This window comes from Sinocyclocheilus grahami, unplaced genomic scaffold (genome assembly GCF_001515645.1).
Source record: "Sinocyclocheilus grahami isolate Dianchi unplaced genomic scaffold, SAMN03320097.WGS_v1.1 scaffold116.1, whole genome shotgun sequence".
Lineage (NCBI taxonomy): Eukaryota > Metazoa > Chordata > Actinopteri > Cypriniformes > Cyprinidae > Sinocyclocheilus > Sinocyclocheilus grahami.
The window spans coordinates 903,347-925,929 of record NW_015505295.1 but is presented as its reverse complement, the minus strand read 5'-3'; the positions used below and the strand labels follow the sequence as shown (position 1 = coordinate 925,929).

The following is a 22,583-nucleotide window of genomic DNA, read 5'->3' as shown; positions in this document are numbered from 1 at the left end:
AACTCGACTTAACTCAAAAATAGTGAGTTTGTCAAATCTGAGGGAAAAAAGCTAGAAGAGCTGAGGGGAAAAGAGAGAATGACGAGTTGTTTTTCCTTATTAGAATTGTGAGATATAATCTCGGAATTGCGAGAATAAAGTCAGAATTTTGAAATATAAAATCAAATTGACCTTTTTTAAATTCTTTTATTCCATGGCTCCATAGACTGCCACTTGAAACCCGTCATTCTCTGCCTCCAAATAGGCTCCGCCCACAAAAACCTTCATCCCTGTTTCGGATCTGTAAGACTATCCCACGCTCTAACGTCAATTTCGTTGAATAACAGTGCTTATCGCTGGGTGACAAGCTCTTGTAATATGCTGAGAACATTTTGAAAATGACATCTAATCAATATTACTTATAATCTTTTTAAACCTAACTATTTTGTACCCTATCCGTGAAATTCTCTAGCCCTAAAGGCTATCTCTCCCGGGGTTTCTGCAACCATGATGCGCGCGCATCCTGAATGTTTACAAACCTATCTATTGGCAGAGAGTCACCATCTTGTTTTCTGATAGGCTAAGACGTGCGCCGTGGTCAGATTGATTGATTGATTAATTTCTGTTTAGAAGCCAACAGCTGTAGAATGTTTTGTGAATTTATTTAATTTTATATTTTTCTTTTGTTGTTGTTATACAAGTATCTTCAAAGTCATTATATGTTTATTTTATTATCTTAATTTTATATCAATTAAAAAAAAACCGTAACAGTCAGGTAAGGTCGTTAGAGGACATTTCATTACGATACGCTTGAAAATATTTTCTATTTTCAAGTATATGAAAACATACTTTCTCTCAGGAAATTATTATAAATAGTGCGATGTTTCAAATTAATTTGTTGAATTAATAAAGCTTTACCGTTTGGGAACTCGTGGATATCAAGTAGCCTGATCGAGACGGTTCTCAACATAGACATGCATGTTTCTCAACGGCTCTGATTCTGATCTAAACTACGCGTCTCCTTGTCAACCGACGCTCCTTTGGCGGAGGCCGCTGCTGCTGCTCTGCGACCGCGGTTCTTCTGTCACTGCTGTAGAGGTGAAATCGACCCCAAGCTGCCTGTAAGTACACAGCAACACTTAGTTAATGAAAACCCATGCGTTTTGTGTGCTTGCCCCGTGACTTAATTTTTCCTTCTCACAGTGATAACTTGCAGTAGAAGCACTAACGTTAACTTACAGTATTCTATCATTCATATACATGTAGCGTTTGTATGAGTTCACGATCTTCACGCGCATTGGTGTAGGACTATGGGAATGTGGTTCACGTAACTAAACGTTTTAAAGAGTGTGTGATGAATGCCATGGTTGCGAGGAATTCGGTATCCAAGTTTATGAGTTAATGCCAAATTTAGCACAGCCTCGACCGTCTGCAACCCTGTTGAAGTAGAAACACACATGCCACTGATTGGCAGGTGTGCAGGTCCTGGACAGGTTGTCTGACATAAAAGGGGATGCTTGCAGGTCATTTAAAGGGGTCCTATTATGCTCTTTTACAAAGTCTTGATAATGTTTTGGGGGTGTACTAGAACATGCTCTCATGCTTGGTGGTTCAAAAAACACATTATTTTTCACATAATTTACATTATTAAAATACCTTTCTCCCCAGTCTGGCACAAACGGCTCGATTAGTTCTGGCTTTGATGAAGGTCCGCCTTCCGAAAAACAAAATGTGTTGTGATTGGTTAGCTGTCCCAGTGCGTTGTGATTGGCGAACAGCTTAGACGGTGTTTCAGTACTGCCCCGCCCCTTGCTCCGTCTTTCAACAAAAGCTTTTGGGCAAATCTGGCACTGTACTCCCTTGTGTTGTGGAAGCTGTCCTCAGTAAAATGCACAGGACACAATAGCAAATTGGGGTTATAATGCTCAGCAACAGAGTTAAAAAATGAATTGCAACCACTGTTTCCTGACATCATCTGCTTTCGGAAGCCCAAACAAAGACGTTTGGGCACGGAGGTGAAAAAAACTGCGTTTCAGGCAGTCGCGCACCGGACGAGAAGCGCAGCGTCGCGTCACGCCACGCCACGCGGTTTTCTTCTTGGTTTTCTCTGATGCACTAACTCTGCAGCAGCACTTCTTCTTGCTTTTCTTCTTGGTTTTCTCTGATGCACTAACTCTGCAGCAGCTCTTCTTCTTGGTTTTCTCTGATGGACTAACTCTGCAGCAGCTCTTCTTCTTCGCTGTAGTCCAAACGAGCCGTTCGTTGTAGTTCTTGAAAAGAGATTTAAAAAAAACGAAATATCTCCCTTTGGAGTGGACTTTGAGATTTGTAACTTTCTAGATCTTTTTTATGCCCAAACATACACACTACACACTGACTAAAATTAAAAAAGTGAAAAAGCATAATAGGACCCCTTTAATGTGACTATTGATGAGGATTGTATGGTCTTTGAATAATATCGGTCTTTAAATGCAGAATATACTTCAGTATATATTTAGTTGGACTTCAGCACTACTTCCACACAATTAAAGTGCATTAAGTACAAAATTAGTTGTTCCAATTTAGCAGACTTGAAGTATACCAAAAGTACAATTGCAGGGTATTTTTATTAAGTATACAGAAAGATATACATGTATTTGTAGTACACTTAGCATGAAATAAATTTCAAATACATTATAGCATTTATTTTTTCACTAGGGCAAACACATAAGCCCATATTTAAAAAAAAAAACTTGAGTCAACATCAGAACTTAGATGCAGTTGGTTAGATCTGATATTACAGATAAACATTTTTATGACAGATAAACATTGTAATAATGTGCGTTTGAACAGGAATATGTTTGTCCCAGATGTAAATCTGGCTTCATTGAGTCCGAGAACTCAAAGTAAGTTTTGCTTTTATGTCAGTAACTAATGATCAAGACTGAAATGTTTTTTTTTTCAAATACTGTAATTCCATACACCTCTGTTTACTCAACTTAGACAATATATATCCTTTGTAATTATGATGTTTGTCATTTACAATGCGTAAAACGTGTTTCATTAGTCTTCTTCAGAGTCGAGATGGTGCTGCTGCTGTAGGCGGTGATGACATGGCTATATTGTTTTTCACACAGCCTGCCTATAACTGATCATTTGAGCAACATATATACATATATATATATATATATATATATATATATATTACACCTTCTGTGGCTTACCCTCTTTGTGGAGGGTGTCAATGATTGTCTTCTGGACCATTGCCAAGTCAGCAGTTTTCCCCTTTATTGTGGTTTGAAAGCACCTTTTCCTGCAAATTTTCTTCCTTCCAGTCAATTTTGCATTTAATATGCTTTGATACAGCACTCTGTTAACAGACACCCCTTTCAGTAATGACCTTTTGTGACTTACCCTCTTTGTGGAGGGTGTCAATGATTGTCTTCTGGACCATTGCCAAGTCAGCAGTTTTCCCCTTTATTGTGGTTTGAAAGAACAAGAGATACCCGGGATTTATACTGTAGGGATTATCATTTAATGAAACTCAAATGTAAATATTCTAATATTTTGAGATACTGGATTTTTGACTTTCATGAGCTAAAAGCTCTAATCATCAAAATTAAAATGAAAAAACTTTTGAAATGTTGTACTTTACATGTAATGAATCTAGAATATATGAAAGTTTAACTTTTTGAAATTTTACTTTTTCACGATATTCTAATTTTTTTAGATGCACCTGTATATCATTAACTAAAACTATGAAAACAATTTTTAGAAAATGTTTTTTGAATTTTTGGGGGGGAAAATGTAGCCTTGCCAAAGCAATAAAAGCAATAACATTAATTAATAAAAAGTGGAAATACATTTTTAAAGTAAAAACTAAAATAAAAATTAATTAAATCGAAATAGTAATATTTTATAAAACTAAAATTAATCAAAATGACAGGAGCACATAACAGACTTACAAAAAACCTTACATTTAAATGAAAATAAAATCTAATTAAAAATATTTAAAAAAATCTATAATATGCTAAAATAACTCTAATAGTATTTAAGCCTTTCTACTTTAAAATGTGTTATTATTTGTAATTACAATATATATACAGTATATAAAAGGAAACGATTCCTTAAGGGGGGGTCAGTCATGGTTTTGTTTCTCTATGAGCCTTTTGTCTTTTCCTTTGCTGATTTTACAGCGAACCTTTTAAAATAAACAGTGTAACTTTTGTTTGGTTGACTGCATTTTAGTTTGATGATGAATGGCTGAAATGTCAGGTAACGGTAGAACTAATGTTGTGCACCTGTGGATTTAAACAAATAAAGATATGAAGAAAAGAAAGAAAATGCATTAAGAGTGTCACAAAACCGAGCGTAGCCTATATTTTTTTGCACAGTGTTTTTTCCCCCTTTTGTTAATCTGTTAATTATATTATAGCCTATTATATATTTTGTGTGATCCTATTTATTTTATTCCTTTTATAGACTTAGTTTCTGTTTTTCTCCTTTCACAGAAGCGCTGCAGGTGCATGATGCGTCTTGTTTTTATCTTTTTTACTTTGTATTGGGATTTGACTTGACTAATTTGACTAATTAAAAATTTAGGACAGTATCCTGCTAACAAAAAACAAAAAAATAATAAAAATAATCAGTCTTGACTATTTTAAGCACCTTGAAAATATGATGAGAAAGGAGACTAAAATATTCCTCAAAATGTTTTAATTGAATCAGCCAGGGAATCCACACATTTTAATCAATGAATTGTCTAACATTTTAAAAATAATTCTTCATTACGGATTACTTTTACACATACAAATGCTTCTAATAAAACAAAGTTTTAAGATTTGAATTTTTCCCCTTGAGGAAGACCACCTCTTGTCTCATAAGCGTTAGCTATTAGTTAGTAACTTTTACCTAGTAATGTATCTGGTCCAAAAGATGGATCATCTTTTACACAAATCATATTAAACAGCAAAACTGTTTTTGACATTGATAAGAAGAAGAAATAGATTCTGTGACTCTAAAGACTGGAGTAATGGCTGCTGAAAATTCAGCTTTACCATCACAGGAATAAATTACATTTTAAAATATATACAAAAATAGACAACAGTTCATTTAAATAGAAATGATATTTGTGTGTTTTGTGGTTTACTGTCATTCTTTTAGGTACAATGGGCCTCATTTATCAATCTAACTCACAAATCAATTTACGACAGAGTCCACGTGTGATTCATGAAACATTCGTATGCCGCCAATGCAATGATCGTGCAAAGCGCTGCAGGTGCATGATGCGACGATTGAATCCTCATGGTCTTGTTTACGCTTCTATTCGCACATATAAAGCTAAAAACAAAAAAGACATTCTAATCTTACTGGTTAACGATCGACTAATGAGCTTCGTTTGACGGTCGGTAAAATTAAAATGAACAAAATGCTGTCATTCTACAATTCTCCACCATATTTACTATGCTGCGTGCAAGTTAAGGTAACTCAAAAACTTGCGTACACGAGCTGAGACCAGATGTGAGATTTGATCGCAGCCACCGCTCACGTCCATATTAATAAATTCCAAGTTTTGCATTGAAACGACCGTACGCCCAATTTTCTGTCGTATGTTCGTTTAGTAAATGAGGCCCAATATGTTCCATAAATAACATTCCTTTTAAAGGGATACTCCACTCCAAAATGAAAATGTCTTCGTGTATTTACGCTTTGATTTGAACGAAAACAGCGCATCCGTGTGGCGCGGCCGACACAGAAGAGCGTACGCTGCTTGCGTTCAGTGGATATTCTCCAAAATGGCACTACGGTGATTTACGCTTGCGTTTATTTTTGTTTTCTTTGCGTACAAAAAGTATTCTTGTCGCTTCATAACGTTACGGTTGAACCACTGATGGCAGATGGACTATTCTGACGATGCTTTTCATACTTTTCTGGACCTCGACAGTGTAATTTACTTGGCAGTTTTTCGGACAGTCACAAGCCTCCCGGTTTTCATCCAAAATATCTTAAATTGTGTTCCGAAGACGAACGAAGATTTTACGGGTTTGGAACGACATGGGGTAAGTGATTAATGACAATATTTTCATTTTGGGGTGGAGTATCCCTTTAATCAATCAATCAAACACATTTTGGGTTTGGCTGGGCTTAAACAATATTCATATCAACCCATCACCTAAATATATTCAATGTGCCCTTTTGTCCTACAAACACATTCATTTGCATATGTCAAGACAATACCTATAAATCCATTCAATGATTTATCAATAACCTGTTCCTCCGGTCTAGCATGCTGCACTCGAACCTTGAAGATTATTCTTGGAGACAAGGAGGTCTAGATGTGGTCATCACACAGGTGAGTCACACTGACATCAGTGAAAATCTGATGATATGACTCATGTCCTCAACCTTTTTGCCTCATTGGTCTTCACAGCATTTTGCCTGTAGGCACTTAAATTTGTCCCCAGGCTCGAGTCAAGCACATAATAGAATTTTCTTGCTGAAATTAAAGAAGCATTAGAAATGTCCTGCTCATCAACCGCTGCAGATTTTTTTTTCTCTTCCAGTTGCTTGGTCAGTCTGAAAATACCGGCCCCCCTCCTGCTGAGAAGGAGATGATCTCATCTCTCCCCACCGTTAGCATCTCCTCAGAACAGGCTGGTAAATTCCCATAATCCTCTGAGTCACCATGCACACTTCATTTTAAGTGCTATAAAGCAAAACAGGGCTGTTCACATATTTCTGGTCACCTCCAGGAAGCATTTTTCTTGCTTTCCTGGCAGACTATTGTATTGAGTATGGAGAGGGTGAGCTGGAAAGTGTTAAAACATGATGAATATGTACGATTCTGACAGCAGTGCATTGTGTAGAAGCCATATTTATATCAAATGTTTCCAGAGACTCACATTTTTCCACTCGTGTTATTTATTGCTGAGCTACAAATCGTTCGTTCATTCAGTTGCAAGTTTTTTTTAAAGCGACAGTCACCCAAAAATGAAAATTCTATCATTTACTCAACCTCATGTTGTTCCAAACCTGTATGACTTTTTTTGTTCTGTGGAGCATAAATGAAGATATTCTAAAGAATGTTGATAACCGAACAGTTTCAGTTCCCATTGACTTCTATTATATGAAATTACAACAGAACTCAACGGGAGTCGAAACGGTTTGCCAACTAACATTCTTTAAAGTATCTTCTTTTGTGTTCAGCAGAATGAAGAAAGTTATACAAGTTGCAACAACATTAGATTAAGTAAATGATGACAGAATTTTGATATTTGGGTGGTCTGTCCCTTTAAGAAATTTGTAACTGAATGAACAAACTGATTTGTAGCTCATCACTCATCACTTGAGGGGGAAATATGAATCTATGGTCATTTTTTATATGAATATGGCATACACAATGCACTGCTTTTAAAATCACACAGATTTTTGGGTGGACTATGCCTTTAATTTTCAGGGTTCTGTTTGACAGTACAAGCAGCACTTAACAATTGCTCTCTCCATTTTTCATGTGCACATTTTTTTTTTCTACGTCTCTCTTTCTCACAGCATGCCGGCTGGAATGCCCTGTGTGTAGAGAGGAGTACTCTGAAGGGGAATCTGTCCGACAGCTGCCCTGTCTGCACTACTTTCACAGCAACTGTATTGTACCCTGGCTACAACTGGTGTGAGTCTCATAAAATGTAGCACTGGATCTTTTGTCATCAGACCCATGTTTTTAAAAGAATAAGGCTTAATTTAGTAAATAGTGGTAGCCCGGCCATTTATAATAGTTGGTTATACCGTATTTAACTCACAAGCAAAATGTTTGGAAGGACCTCTAGTGGACAGAGGACAAACAGCCTTACTCTATGGACTAATTAAAGCCCATAGAGCTGGTCAGTTGTGACGTCAATTTGTAGACCAACCCAAAGACCAGTTCACCCTCGGGAATTTCCAGTGGGTTTTGAAAATGCCAGGTTTCGATTTATGATCACAATAAACGTTGTGGTTAACGTTACTTGAACAGACTTTACCGTCTTCTGTCTACAACACTGCACACAGTCATACTGCAAACATGAATTTGAGGTGGCAGGTTTGAAATGTGTTTAGATGTTAATGATATTTGAAAACCATGTGTCATGTAAAACTAAATTACGTGCTAAAATAACCTACACTAGCATTCAGAAGTTTGGGGTCGGTAAGATTTTTTTAATGCTTTTGAAAAAAAATGTCAGTTGATCACCAAGGCTGCACTTATTTGATCAAAAAAATAAATAAACAGGAATATTGTGAAATAGGCCTATTATTACAATCTAAAATAACTGTTTTCTATTTGAATGTATTTTAAAATGTAATGTATTCCTGTGATGGCAAAGCTGCACCATTACTCCAGGCTTATCACATGATCCTTCTGATTTGGTGCTCAAGAAACATGTATTATTATTATCAATGTTAAAAACAGTTGTGCTGCTTAATATTTTTGTCTTTTCGGGATTCTTTGATGAACAGAAAATTAAAAAGGACATTTATCTGAAATTCAGTTAGTTTGGTAACATTATAAATGTCTTTACAGTCATTTTTGATCAATTTAATGTGTTCTTGGCTGAATAAAAGTATTACTTTCTTTAAAAAAATCATAGATACCCAAACATTTTGAATAGTAGTGTACATGAAGAAATAAGACAATTACTAGTCTGTCCTCATTTGTACTGTTTTATGTTAATAGCACGACACCTGCCCTGTCTGCCGGGAAAGTCTGGATGGTGAAGACCGGGGTTTCCAGTCACAGACAGGACCTCCAGGGGCAATTCCCTCACGACGAATGTAGAGGAACGTAGCACATTTGAGACTCTTTAGCCTCCTTTTCCTTCCTTTATTATGCTGATCAATCAGGACAGAGAGAAGCACCACAGCCCTGTGCATCAGTGCTTCACAGAGCCCCGAAAAAGAGTGCCTTCTATTTCAAAACGCATTTTAATTGAGGCTATTTCAGTCCGTATCGGTCTGATTAGCAGTTATATCTGTTATGTGTTTTTGCAATGTACAGTTGTGCCCAAAATCCTACCACTGATGTTTACAGTCCAACCTGAACTTACATATTTCAACTAACACAGCACACATGTGATGCGTTAAATCAATTTTAAAAATTCCAGTTTGGAACGAACAAACAGTCTCTTAGGCGGGCCGCAGGACTGGAGCTCACGAGTAATGAGATAGATGATACAGATGTCTCAGGGGATGCAGTTCAAGTTGCATATGCATATTTAATGGCACGGCACACGTTTACCCTATAGCTTCTTCAGAGCTCCTGTTTTAATACCTCACAATGAAGTAAGCGCACAGTTCACTTTCCCTTACCTGTCAATGGATGACCTCTGCTCCGCACATGCCGTCACTCTTAGGAAGGTATCATAGAAATGCAAAGATTTAGATACCTACTCAAGCTTTGCACTGTGAAAATTTTCGTCTGTTGTACTGTACATGTTTTGGGTTGATAGTTTGCACTGGTGTTTTCTGTTTGACATTGCTATTTTGTGGGTTCTTGTGGATAGATAGAAAAAGAATGGTATTTATTGTATTCACAAGTTATGAAGCTGTTAGATCTCTTCTTGATGATCCTCTTGGTGCTAATCCTCAGGGTTCCTTGACTGCTACATATTTTAATATTGAGACAGTCCCACTCATGATTTCTCTTTGCAATATGGCCTTTGAACATTTTGAGTGTCATTTGGAATTTTATACCACACTATCACACAGATAAAGGTAAAATGTTTACAAGGAAAAAAAGTTACATTGAATAACTAGAAAAATGCACATAACTTTACCCATAGGCCAACCTGTTACATATTGCACTCTCAGACAAATAAATAAATATTTGTTAAGACAATTTTTCAGAGTTTTAAGCATCAGAGCGTGTGAAGTATATGGGTTTTTTGATGGTAATGATGATAAAAAACAAGACAAAACTGTAATTTAGGTAAACGTTTATTTTACATATTTAATTTCAAAATGACCAAATACTTTATTTAAGCTGGGTGTGGAATTAAACAAGTTATATTATGATTTATTACTTTTTATTCAGCAAGGATGTATTCAATTGATCAAAAGTGACAGTAAAGAAATGTAGTGTTACAAAATATTTCTATTTCAAATAAATGCTGTTCTTTTGAACTTTCTATTCTTCAAAGAATCCTAGAAAAATGTATCACAGTTTCCACAAAATAATAATCACCACAATTGTTTTCAACATTGCAGAAATGTTTCTTGGACACAAAATCCGCATATTAGAATGATTCCTGAAGGATTATGTGACACTGAAGACTGGCGTAATGGCGTCTTAAAAATCTAGCTTTGCCATCCCATTTTAAATTATATTAAAACAGATGTTTAAAATTGTAATACTACTTTTACAATGTACATTGTAACCTTACCTTATAACGTAAGGTTTGCATATTGTGAGAGGTAGATTTGCATTAACTGATAACATGTCACATATTGTTTCAAATGACATCTGTCGTTACATTTTGTATGATAAGGAAGCTGCTGAATGCCCAGCTTCCTAATTAATTTCTGTCATTAATGTGCAACACGTCACTATGCCATGCAGTCAGTCTAATCTCATTTGCAGCTTAAAAACCTAACATATTAATTATGAGACAGCATCAGTTTCACTATATATTATAAACCATGAAGTTTGATTTCCACCTGTTTCACCAAGGTCATTTTTGCGTCATTAGTATAAATAAATAAGTCACGTGGCTGGCTATTAATATTTTTTTTAATGAAGCAATACCCCGGCAATAATAATACCTTGACATGTTATACTAAGACACTAGGCACTTGTGTAAATGCAGAATTGACCAGCCATTTAGATCAATGTCAAAAAATAACCATATGGATTGCGCAACTGTATTTCACCGTCCCTCCTCCTCCAAACCTGACCCAAAAGTTCAGTGGGATTTTGTGTGGACAAAGTAAAAGGTCAAATAAAAAGCAGGTTTCAATTGCCATTGCTGCTCTAATGACTGAATTCCGCCCACTTATACAGTTACACAACCCTCTCCACAGCTACAATTCCCGTGAGAGTGTCGATATTTTACTGTAGTTAAAGACTGAGACAACGACACCTCTTCAGGAGCCAAAAAATGTTATAATGGTTGCCCTTTCGCAACAGCGGCTGGTATTTTGATTCGTCTAACTGACTCTTGAATCTGTCAACTAAAAATACTCATTCAATAGCGCTTTTTTGCAGTTTAACTCGTTACGCCAGTAGGTGGCGTCAAGCGAGTACTTTGTTTTGTGAGTCATGCTCAACCATTCGTTTAAAAAAGTCGTTCACAATCACAACCGAGTCATATCATCACTTACTAATTTGTTTGTATAAATATATTAAGAGGCCGAGAGAGTATGTAGCCTATACACATTTTGTTTGTTTTCATTTCGTTCATGAACAGGTTTCCTTCAGACTTGGAACATCTAATAGTTCATCCTTCTGTTTATTGTAGCCTAAGTGCTTTAAAGTCAGGTGAATTCTGATTGGCTGTCACTTATTCTATCGTTCATCAGCTGGGGGAAAAAAAAGTGATTTGAATAATTAGTATATTTATTTTTTAATATGAATATTTCACTGTAAAACAGAAACGAGCATTTAAGAAAAACAATATAATAATTATTTTATTTTACATTATAACCAACCACAACTAACGAACTATAACTAAATAGTTTAATAACATTCTAATTCTAGGAGAATAGAGAAGTCCACACCAAACGTTGGAACTTCCGGAACGATCTAAAGAACGAGCAAATCATTTGACAGCCAATTAAAATCCACCCCGCTTTAAAAAAAATCGCGAACATTTAAAGCGGCAGACTACATAACTTCAGTCAGCGCTTATCAGTGTTGGGGAAAGTTACTTTTAAAAGTAATGCATTACAATATTGCATTACTCCCTAAAAAAAGTAACTAATTACGTTACTTAGTTACTTTTTATGGAAAGTAATGCGTTACATTACTTTTGCGTTACTTTTTAAATATAAGCAGGGCTTGATTGTTTTTAATATAAGAAGTTCTATTTATAGCAAATATAAAAGCCCTTTCACACCAAAAAGTGTAATGAATAAACCGCAGGCTGAAGCAAAAGTAAAGTCACGTCTGTACAGTAGAACGCAGGAGAAGAAACACTCTTCAACAATAAAAAAACAAAGCACAATTGTTAGTTTCTCTAAAGTCATTTTTGCTTATTAGTATGGTTGAACTGGATCATCAAAGGTCATCAGCAAAGATATTGGTTAATAAAATGGGATTAGATACATTTGTGTTATTTAACATATTTAATTATTGCAGGTTTGCATCATATTCTGAGTTTGCATTTCACTGTTTTAATTCATTTCATTCCCTTGTTTTTCTGTGAGTGGGATGAATTAATGCACATGGATATTAGGTTCACACAGTGCACACAACGCCTCTGTACTCCCGATTTCTCCCACTATGGGGACAGGAGACTTGTCAGTCAATAAATGGTAAAACAAAGTAACTGAAAAAAGTAATCCGATTACGTAACTCGCGTTACTTGTAATGAGTTACCCCCAACACTGGCGCTTATTAGATTAATACTAAATCTGTTTTTTTGTGAGTGGGATGAATTAATGCACATTCACATTTAGTCTAGAACTACAGTAACATCATGTTCACACAGTGCACACAATTCCTCTGCACTTCTGATTTCTCCCAATATGGGGACAGGAGAGCTGTCAGTCAATAAATGGGAAAACAAAGTAACTGGCATTACTTTTTTGAAAAAGTAACACAGATATTTTCTTGTAAGTTAAAAAAGCGTTACTTTACTAGTTACTCGAAAAAAGTAATCCGATTACGTAACTCGCGTTACTTGTAATGAGTTACCCCCAACACTGGCGCTTATTATAAACAGGACGTTGTCGTGCGTTGTACCTACGCTATAGTTAACGTTCTCGATGTGAACGATCCTTTATAACTGTGGTGTGGACTTCCCTCTTCCCATAGAACGGTTATTAAAACTTTACAGTTATATATCGCCCTTGATGTGAACGCGAAGGACTCGTTGCTGCTCTCCTAATGAATGGATTCTGCTCAGTGCTCACTCATACAGTTACACAACCCGCCTCACGGCTATGATTCCCACGGGAGTCTCGATATTTCTCTGTGGGTAAACACTTCAGGTTTGGGAATGAACGTGCTTTGGCAATTCAATATTAAACGTCTTATTGCTCTACATTTTCATCCGAGGAAAGCAAACAAATCATGCATTTTGTTTGAATTTGTATCCCCCGCACAAGCAGGGAGAACGTGTGTTTCCATACAAAGTTACAAAATATATCGCATTAAAACATTTGCGAATAAAGCACCATTTCCATCCAGGGAGTTGAAGAGAACAAAACCGTCCCTTCCTGATTAACTTGCACTATACATCACGAAGAAAACGCAATTTGCTGCAGCAGTAGAAGCTGTATATAATTTGTGTGTACAATACATTAGTATTTGCTTCAGAGCGCGCAGACGAAACGCGGTCATGTTGTTTTATTTTCGGAGCATGCTTTTTTGGGAACGCATTTCTTGGAGTTAATTATAACAAATCACTTTGACGAGACTTTGCGCAAGCATTTTAGAATGACAAACTAGCATTTCAGATGCTGTGCAATGAGATCGGTCAGTGCTTGGTCCAGTTTTATGCTGCCCCATCGCAAAGTCACATGACTTTTTTGATGCGCATTAAGGAATTTATTCGGTAAAAAAAAAATCGTAGTTTATGCGCATGTTTTCTTACCGGATATGAAATTTATCCTACTTGAGATTTTTAGAATTTATGCGCATCTTGGCGTTTCCACCCAGCGTTTTTTTTATGAGATCGGTCAGTGCTTGGTCCAGTTTTATGCTGCCCCATCGCAAAGTCACATGACTTTTTTGATGCGCATTAAGGAATTTATTCGGTAAAAAAAAAAATCGTAGTTTATGCGCATGTTTTCTTACCGGATATGAAATTTATCCTACTTGAGATTTTTAGAATTTATGCGCATCTTGGCGTTTCCACCCAGCGTTTTTTTTAAATATGCGATATCCCAAAATGCGTATAAAAATAGGTGGATGGAAACATAGCGAACAGCCTTCGACAACTGCCCTCGACTCCCCCCTCCCTTCTCCCCCTCCTTTCCTCCTCCCGCTCTGACTGCGAGAATGCCCTGACAGAAACGATACGGGCTTAGCAGACATGGAGGCCCGATTAACGAGAGAGGCCCATTCCGACGCGTCTGAGCTCGACTAACGCGGACCCGGAGAGAGATTCGGGCGACACATCGGATTATCACGGGTAACGAGCGCCGCATAGAAGACGAGGGAGAGGGCGAAGAATTTGAGGGAGAGATCCATTTCGGGTGCTCTGTTGATTCAACGCAGCAGCCGCCATTTTGTTGACAGTTCGTGTTTTTAATAACCCGTGCAGGGCTCATCCCGAAGAGCGGTAGATTTTTGTATTCCGCTTCTTTTGGTCCTTCCGAGGATGTTTTTATGCTATTGTTGGATTTTTATTGACGGCCTGGGCGAGAAGGGAACACTTTACTAATGTGAGCCCCACCAACAGCCGCTGCTTCGTTACGTTACATTACTAGTCGTGTGGACGGACCGCGGGGTTAGCTAGCCATTCCAACAAATGTGCTTGACAGGACAGATCATTAGAGTATGGGTTTAATGGTACGATCTACCGAGAGTGAATTCACTCGTTTGTGGGGTAGTAAACAACACAGAGACGTGAATTGAATGACAGTTGACGTTGTATACGTGGGGTTATAGCCGCGATGTTGGGCAAAGCCAACTTACCTTGCTCACAGACATCTGTCTTTCAAAATTGCAATGGCAGCAAGGTATTCTGACATCCCTTTGTAATAACAGTCTCAGTCTAATAACTTGCTATTATTGTTTCATACAGTCTAGTTTGACACACCGTTCTAATTTAAGGTTAAGCTCTTTGCTAACGAGCTATGCTAGCTAACCGTGACCAGTGCGCCTCACGTTAGATCAATATCGTTCCAGCTCATTTTTGCGGGATGACTGGATAGATACACTAGACGAATATTTTGTTGGGCCATGCATTGGTTGGAATGTTCTTCCGAGGAATGTGACCGTATTTTCCTTTTACTTTATTTTTAGGGACATCAGCGATTTCAAGATAAATATCCGAGCGACTATTCTGTACGAAGGGAGGATTTTGGTCGCAAATTATGTGAACGCCGTTCTGGACCGCTGTTAAGGTGAGCGACTTGTTAATTAATTCTGCATTTAGACCGAAAACGTGCTTTAATGCTTTAAACGAGGTGCTTGGTTTACTAAGACATCGGTCAAAACAAGTGAGGGAAATGCAGTGTTTTGTTTTGTGCTTTGTTTGTTGTCGCTAGTACGTAATGCTGTTTAGTAAAATGTTGCGGGGTTCATTCACAAGGCATTTTGGCCACTGAGTTTTACGTGTTCGTTTGATAGAAAGCTTTAGTAGCACCTGCGAGTAGATCATCCTCAGTTAACCTCGCTCACAATAGGGTTCGTTGCATGTGCAATTTGCGCGCGCGCCTTTGCGTGGTTATAGTTTTCCCGTCGATTCTTGAGAAGTGTAGAAAGTGGTGTCTGAAGCCTTTGAGCCTCCTTTGACCTCTGACACAGCTGTCAAGGAAACCAGAACTAAACTTCCCGCTGGCTGAGTGATGTTTGAGTGGATAGGCCAGATTTTTAGGCATTTAGTTTGTGGTCGGAAAGCATCCAGCCAAGACGCATTGTGTTTGAAATATGAGTGCAGATTAATAGCAGATCCCAATGCTTAGCTTGTGTTAGACCAGGGGTGCCCAGACTCGGTCCTGGAGGGCCGGTGTCCTGCAGAGTTTAGCTCCAACTTGCCTCAACACACCTGCCTTTACGTTTCTAGTATGCCTAGTAAGAGCTTGATTAGCTGGTTCAGGTGTGTTTAATTGGGGTTGGAGCTAAACTCTGCAGGACACTGGCCCTCCAGGACCGAGTCTGGGCACCCCTGTGTTTAGTGTCGTTTTGTGGTCCTTTCTGATGGCATCTGATGCCAAGTTGCGAGCTGGATGTTGTAGTAGATAAATGAATTGTTGGGAGATGTATACACTCGGCTTACAGTGGGACATTTAATAAATGAATGGCATTTTTAGGTGAGAAAATAAATTAGTTGCATTTCTTTTTTGTGACTGAGAGAACATGCACAATATTTAAATATATCGTTCAAAGTAAAGACTAAAATGATGTAGACACTACAACATGTTCATGGTTGATGTGATGAATTACACTAAAAATCACTTTGAGACCAGCTGGTTAAAAGTAATCACAAAAATGTAAAAAAAAAAAAAGTTCACTAACTAAAAAAAGATCTAGAAATCATTTTGACAACTGATGGATAGAACTTAGTGAACCATTGATAGAACCATGAACCATTTTTTTCTTATTCAATAATCACTCGGTGTACATCACAATATGGAAGAAAAGAATTGCTACTTGTGTTTCATTGCAACTTTAATATGACGCAATCTTGTAGCTTAAATGCTGGTTTTGAAGAAGCATAGACAAACTATAACTACAGTAGAGTGAAAAAAGAGTAGATGCTGTTTGTCTGCTGTAAGTCCTCTACACCATATTTTTAATAGTTTTTAGATGTAGTTTGCCAATGCTTTTTCTCCTCGTCATCTAGTTACCCTCGGGCTCACTAAATCTAAACTATAACTCAACTGTCACTGCCTCCCAATTTGTCCTGCAGTGTGTTTTGGCTGGCTGGAGGTTGTGGCTTTCAGTGCTCGTAGAAGAAACGCGGGCACGTAATTTCATAGCAGAAGAAAGACTGTCTAAATACACAGAGTTAGTATATTTTGTATCTATATATATATATATATATATATATATATATATATACCACCATCACAAGATCAAAATCAGCATCATAAAAATGTACATACTGTGTACTTAAAGCAAAAAAGAGATGACAGAGTACTACATCTAGTATGCGAAATCAAAGCTGCCATAAGATGTTCAGAAGTGCTTTGTTTATTTCACACTGTGCCAACTTCATTTACTTCACATTGTGCCAATCTAAGCTTGAGGCCCCTCAGCTGTCATATGCCCCGGGGCAATGGCCCCTATTGGCTCAGTCCGTAATCCGTCTTTGTGTAGAGCTTATTTTTTTCAATTAATCATTTTTCATAGAAAACAATTGAACAAACTGTCATAATCTTTACAACAGGCATAGAATTTCATTTGTTTTTGTTTTTTCATGCCACTTTAGAAGGAAAGCAATAGAAAATAATAGTTTTTGTATCTTCTTGGATCAAAAATGAACACATAAAAAGGCAGGAAGGCGAGGGAGAGGGGAAGAGAACTGCTTTAGCCCTTATTGATAGTCTGAGAACCCATAATGAGATGCCAACAGCTCTCAGCAAAGTTTGGAGTCATCTCCATCATTAAGGCGCCCACATGGACTTTTGACTTTAAGCATAGGTAAAATTTCCTTGAGGGAAAGAAAAGAGGGATTATGTAAGCTTTGAGGGGATTGGAGCACGTACATCCCAGTTCCTCTGCCTTGTTTCATCTTTTGATTCAGTTCATTCTTTGTAGGGTAAAGGAGGAGGTGAAAGCGCTGACTCCCGGCTGAATATACTCTTTCTCTTTCATTTGTGCTCTTCCGCTTCGTCCTTCTCCTTCATTTCACTCTTCCCTCACCCCTTCTTCCTCTCCTTCTTACAGTCTTTTATTCACACTTTCTCTCTCATTTCCAAACGCAGTGCTCTTTCACTCCTGTTTTTGTTGCTCCTGTCACCTCACAAGTTGTTTTCACTGTTTGCTCTTCTCTGCACCCCACTTTCCATCACAGTGGGGCATAACATACTGATACTGACAGGAAGACTCCAGAGTCACATCCGAGTTAGCTGGCAGCTCATTTTCCCAAGCGTATTCCAAACACACTGCTGTGTACAAATAGGCAGTGTTGACCCCACTCTGTGCCACATACAGTAAGTGTTTCACTTGTTTCCATTTCAGAAGCACTGGCGTTGTGTGCAGGTTTATAGGAAAAGCCAGCTCTAATTCCTAAATTTGATTTGAGGTAAAAAGAAAATCTATATGTATATAAAATATATAAGATTTATATTGTAAATGAATCCTAAATTCTGAATGGTGTCCAGGCCTGTACTGGTGTGCAGTAATTAATGTATTCAGCAGGAGTGCATGTTCCTCTAAAGCAGGGCTGCCCAAACTCGGTCCTGGAGGGCCGGTGTCCTGCAGAGTTTAGCTCCAACTTGCCTCAACACACCTGCCTTTACGTTTCTAGTATGCCTAGTAAGAGCTTGATTAGCTGGTTCATAATTGGGGAATTGGGGTTGGAGCTAAACTCTGCAGGACACTGGCCCTCCAGGACCGAGTCTGGGCACCCCTGTGTTTATTGTGGTCCTGAGATGTATACACTCGGCTTACAGTGGGACATTTAATAAATGAATGGCATTTTTAGGTGAGAAAATAAATTAGTTGCATTTCTTTTTTGTGACTGAGAGAACATGCACAATATTTAAATATATCGTTCAAAGTAAAGACTAAAATGATGTAGACACTACAACATGTTCATGGTTGATGTGATGAATTACACAAAAAATCACTTTGAGACCAGCTGGTTAAAAGTAATCACAAAAATGTCAAAAAAAAAAAAAAGAGAAGTTCACTTCCTAAAAAAAAGATCTAGAAATCATTTTGACAACTGATGGATAGAACTTAGTGAACCATTGATAGAACCATTTTTTTCTTATTCACTAATCACTCAGTGTACATCACAATATGGAAGAAAAGAATTGCTACTTGTGTTTCATTGCAACTTTAATATGACGCAATCTTGTAGCTTAAATGCTGGTTTTGAAGAAGCATAGACAAACTATAACTACAGTAGAGTGAAAAAAGAGTAGATGCTGTTTGTCTGCTGTAAGTCCTCTACACCATATTTTTAATAGTTTTTAGATGTAGTTTGCCAATGCTTTTTCTCCTCGTCATCTAGTTACCCTCGGGCTCACTAAATCTAAACTATAACTCAACTGTCACTGCCTCCCAATTTGTCCTGCAGTGTGTTTTGGCTGGCTGGAGGTTGTGGCTTTCAGTGCTCGTGGGCACGTAATTTCATAGCAGAAGACTGAAGACTGTCTAAATACACAGAGTTAGTATATTTTGTATCTGTGCTGCCAAAACAAGCAACCATTTTTTTCTTATTCAATAATCACTCGGTGTACATCACAATATGGAAGAAAAGAATTGCTACTTGTGTTTCATTGCAACTTTAATATGACGCAATCTTGTAGCTTAAATGCTGGTTTTGAAGAAGCATAGACAAACTATAACTACAGTAGAGTGAAAAAAGAGTAGATGCTGTTTGTCTGCTGTAAGTCCTCTACACCATATTTTTAATAGTTTTTAGATGAAGTTTGCCAATGCTTTTTCTCCTCGTCATCTAGTTACCCTCGGGCTCACTAAATCTAAACTATAACTCAACTGTCACTGCCTCCCAATTTGTCCTGCAGTGTGTTTTGGCTGGCTGGAGGTTGTGGCTTTCAGTGCTCGTAGAAGAAACGCGGGCACGTAATTTCATAGCAGAAGAAAGACTGTCTAAATACACAGAGTTAGTATATTTTGTATCTGTGCTGCCAAAACAAGCATAGATTAAAGAGTCGTGAATGACAGGTGCTGAAGAAGCGTGGATGGAGGAGGAAGCAGAAGAATCACTGACTTGAGCGTTTCCTTTTTGTTTGTTGATAAATTTACTTTGATGTTACACTAAGAAAATTTGCTTTATCTGGTCACACTTGTGTAGCGTTCGTGTTTACATATACGTAGTGTATGTAAATGAATGAAAAGTAATAGTTTACATTGTGGTAATTAATTATAGTAGCATGTAATATTTGTAACATGACCACTGTAAAATAAAATAAATTTTTTTTGTTTGTTTTGTTCCTGTAGCTCAACTGGTAGAGTATGATGCTTGCAACGCCAAGAGCATGGGTTCGATTCCCATTGCTTCAGATGCATAAATGTAAACTTAAAGGGTTGGATTGTTGCAAACGACAGCATGCTGCAATTCGTTGTCCAGCTTTCCCTCAAGACTTTTCTCTCAGCCATTTTACAATACAAGGTAGCATTTATTTTTGGCATCTTCTCCACAAAGAGAGGAGGGAAGAGAGAGTGAATAACACCGAAATGAGAAGCGGAGTACGACCCAGAGCGCTGAGGAAATAGGGGAATGATTGTCACGAAGGGAGGGATGGACCAGGGAAAAAAGACGGAGGGAGGGAGCGCTGGGGAAATGTGTTTTCGATTAGCAGGAGCACAACGACTCTAGTTTGACCGCTGTACTGTTAGATTTCCAAGTGAGTGTTAGAGGGAGACTGAATGAGTGAGAGGACGAAGAGAGAGACAGAATGGGGTGAAAGGGTAGGTCGGGCAGAGAACAAGAGAGGTGTGATTTTTTTTTTTTGGATGGCCGTGTGAAACGGGAAAGGGTGAATGGCAGAGAAAGGGTGTGTTTAAGTGAAATGGGGTGAGTAATTATAGTAAACAGTGAGAGGTCGGCGTAGAGAGAAGGAAGGCAGGACTTCAAGTTCTGGAACATGGTTTATAGTTGTGGTGATTTCACAGAAAACGACTTTCTCAATATAAAAGACCACCACTAATGAAACAACACTCCGTAAAATGGCTCTTGGAGCTTTTTCTCGTGCTGAGCACTAAATGGCCGTAACCATTCGTGTAGCATTCCAATGACCTAGTCGTTCTTAATAGACTTGTGTAATCTTTAAACCATCGCTCTCAGCGGGGCATAAAGAAACTGTCCGCTTCTGTTGCTCTACCCTCTCTTTTTCCTTTTCTTTCCTGGTCTTTCATTCACTCTGCGCTTTTCTGATTGGCAGTCATAAAAGGGCTCGGTAAGGTGACTGGATCCTCTGTCTCCCAGAGGGCCCTTTATGCTGAGGTCACTGCTCGGACTCGCCTCTCAATGATTTGACCCTCAGAAAGCACCTGTGGTCGGTGCAGTACTAAATTACTCAGTGGCCTTTTGATTTGGAGGTGTGTAAGGGGCATACGGTTACTTTTGTCAAGCCCCCAGTACTTTTTTGTGCATTCCAAAAAAATGTATGTTCTCTGTCTTTTATAATCCAGGTCAATTTATTAGAAAGACGATTGTAAAAAAAAAAAAAAAAAAAGCATTGTTAATTGTTTGTTAACTTTACTGCTATAAGAATATTGAAAGGCTGGTTCACATAAAACTAATATTGCAAAATCATTTCATGTCCTTGTGACTTATTTGTTTCTGTGGCATACAAGGTGATGTTTTGCAAAAAGGTCTTGATCATTATGGGACTGGGGCTGGACTCCAAAAAAGTAGTGCAAAAGTCTGCTTTTTGTCAAATTGTTTATGACTTTTATCTGGTAAAATGTGTTTACATGATCTTACATGTTGTTGTTTTTTTTTAAGCATTATTCTTGTAAAAGTGTGCATGTGATCATATTTGTTTATCAGAACACAAGGCAGTGTAGTTGTAAAAAAAAAAAGGCAGCAAAAGCCTTTTTCTTTCTGTCTGGCTTCTTGGTGTATAATTCAGAACAATCCATAATCAAAAGTCTCTGTATAGTTTGGATATTAGTGACTAACCTTTCTGTGTTCTTAGTTGGATCATTCAAAGTCGTATTTGTGGTGGTGATCCATGTTTGCAAAGCCATTCTGTGTTAATAATTAAATTAAAGGTTAAGACTGTCTCAGAAGTGTAGCTAATTTGTCTTTTGGTCGTAACACCCCCTCTTTTGTTTTTATCTCCTCAGTTTGAAGGTGAGAGGGCTGGGCAGGGACGACATTGCTTCAACCCAACAAGGATTTTTTCCCCATCCTTTTCTTTCCCCCCTTCCCCTTCCCCTCCATTCCACTTCCTTCTTCCTACCTGACATCTGCACAGTTCTCCAGTACCTGCCTATACCTGCGAGTGAGAACATCCTGTCCCACTCAAGCCCCCCTTGTTCCCTAAATCACCAATGGATCAGAGGACACAGGGGGGGCCCTCTACGCCGCCCCCGCTCCCTGCCAACGCCCCTCCAGCAGAAAGCGAGAAAGAGGGAGTAGGAGGAAAGAAGGACGATGAAGAGGAAAAGAAAAAGCGAGAGAAACCAAGAGATGGGGCACAAAGTGAAACTTGTGGTGCTGAAAGTGGGACTAGTGACCAGCAGCAGCAACCCACACAGTTCTCGGTCAAAGAAACCAGTTACTCTGAGGGCAATGTCAAGCTCAAGATAGGCCTACAGGCCAAGCGCATGAAGAAGCCTCCTAAGATACTGGAGAACTATGTGTGTCGTCCAGCCTTCCGAGCCACTGTAAGGCATAGTGGAGGACGAGGCGGAGGCCGTGTTAATCGTGGGGCCGGAGCCAATGATGGGAGCAGCCACACTTCTAGTCCAAGTTGTGGAAAAGAAGGAGAGAAAAGCCCCTCTGTCAGCCGAGGAGCACCTCTATCATCTAGCGCTCTTGCTGCTGCATCTCCCTCACCTTCTCTTCCCACCAGCCCAGTCACTCCTGTGAATGGAAGTTCTCCAGCAAAAAGGGTAA

At 38.3% G+C, this 22,583-nt stretch overlaps 3 protein-coding genes across 3 annotated transcripts in view; all 3 read left to right on the top strand.

Annotated features, from left to right (window-relative positions):
- The window catches only part of LOC107589477 (secretory carrier-associated membrane protein 3-like), a 9,931-nt gene extending 9,714 nt beyond the window's left edge, over nt 1-217 (top strand). The window contains exon 7 of the mRNA XM_016277926.1: nt 206-217. Within this exon, the coding sequence (XP_016133412.1) occupies nt 206-217 (12 nt within the window). The remainder of the gene's footprint in view (nt 1-205) is intronic.
- Nucleotides 218-6,244: 6,027 nt separating this feature from the next.
- On the top strand, nt 6,245-9,718 carry LOC107589476 (E3 ubiquitin-protein ligase RNF115-like). The gene is given in 5 exon segments (XM_016277925.1): nt 6,245-6,310; nt 6,522-6,615; nt 7,507-7,622; nt 8,666-8,753; nt 8,756-9,718. Coding segments are annotated over 5 exon segments (405 nt in total). The 3' UTR covers nt 8,797-9,718.
- A 4,371-nt stretch (nt 9,719-14,089) lies between these two features.
- LOC107589474 (histone-lysine N-methyltransferase ASH1L-like) overlaps nt 14,090-22,583 on the top strand; it is a 35,299-nt gene continuing 26,805 nt past the window's right edge. The window contains exons 1-3 of the mRNA XM_016277924.1: nt 14,090-14,282; nt 15,119-15,219; nt 21,809-22,579. Coding sequence (XP_016133410.1) covers nt 22,016-22,579 — 564 coding nt within the window. The 5' untranslated portion in view covers nt 14,090-14,282; nt 15,119-15,219; nt 21,809-22,015. The remainder of the gene's footprint in view (nt 14,283-15,118; nt 15,220-21,808; nt 22,580-22,583) is intronic.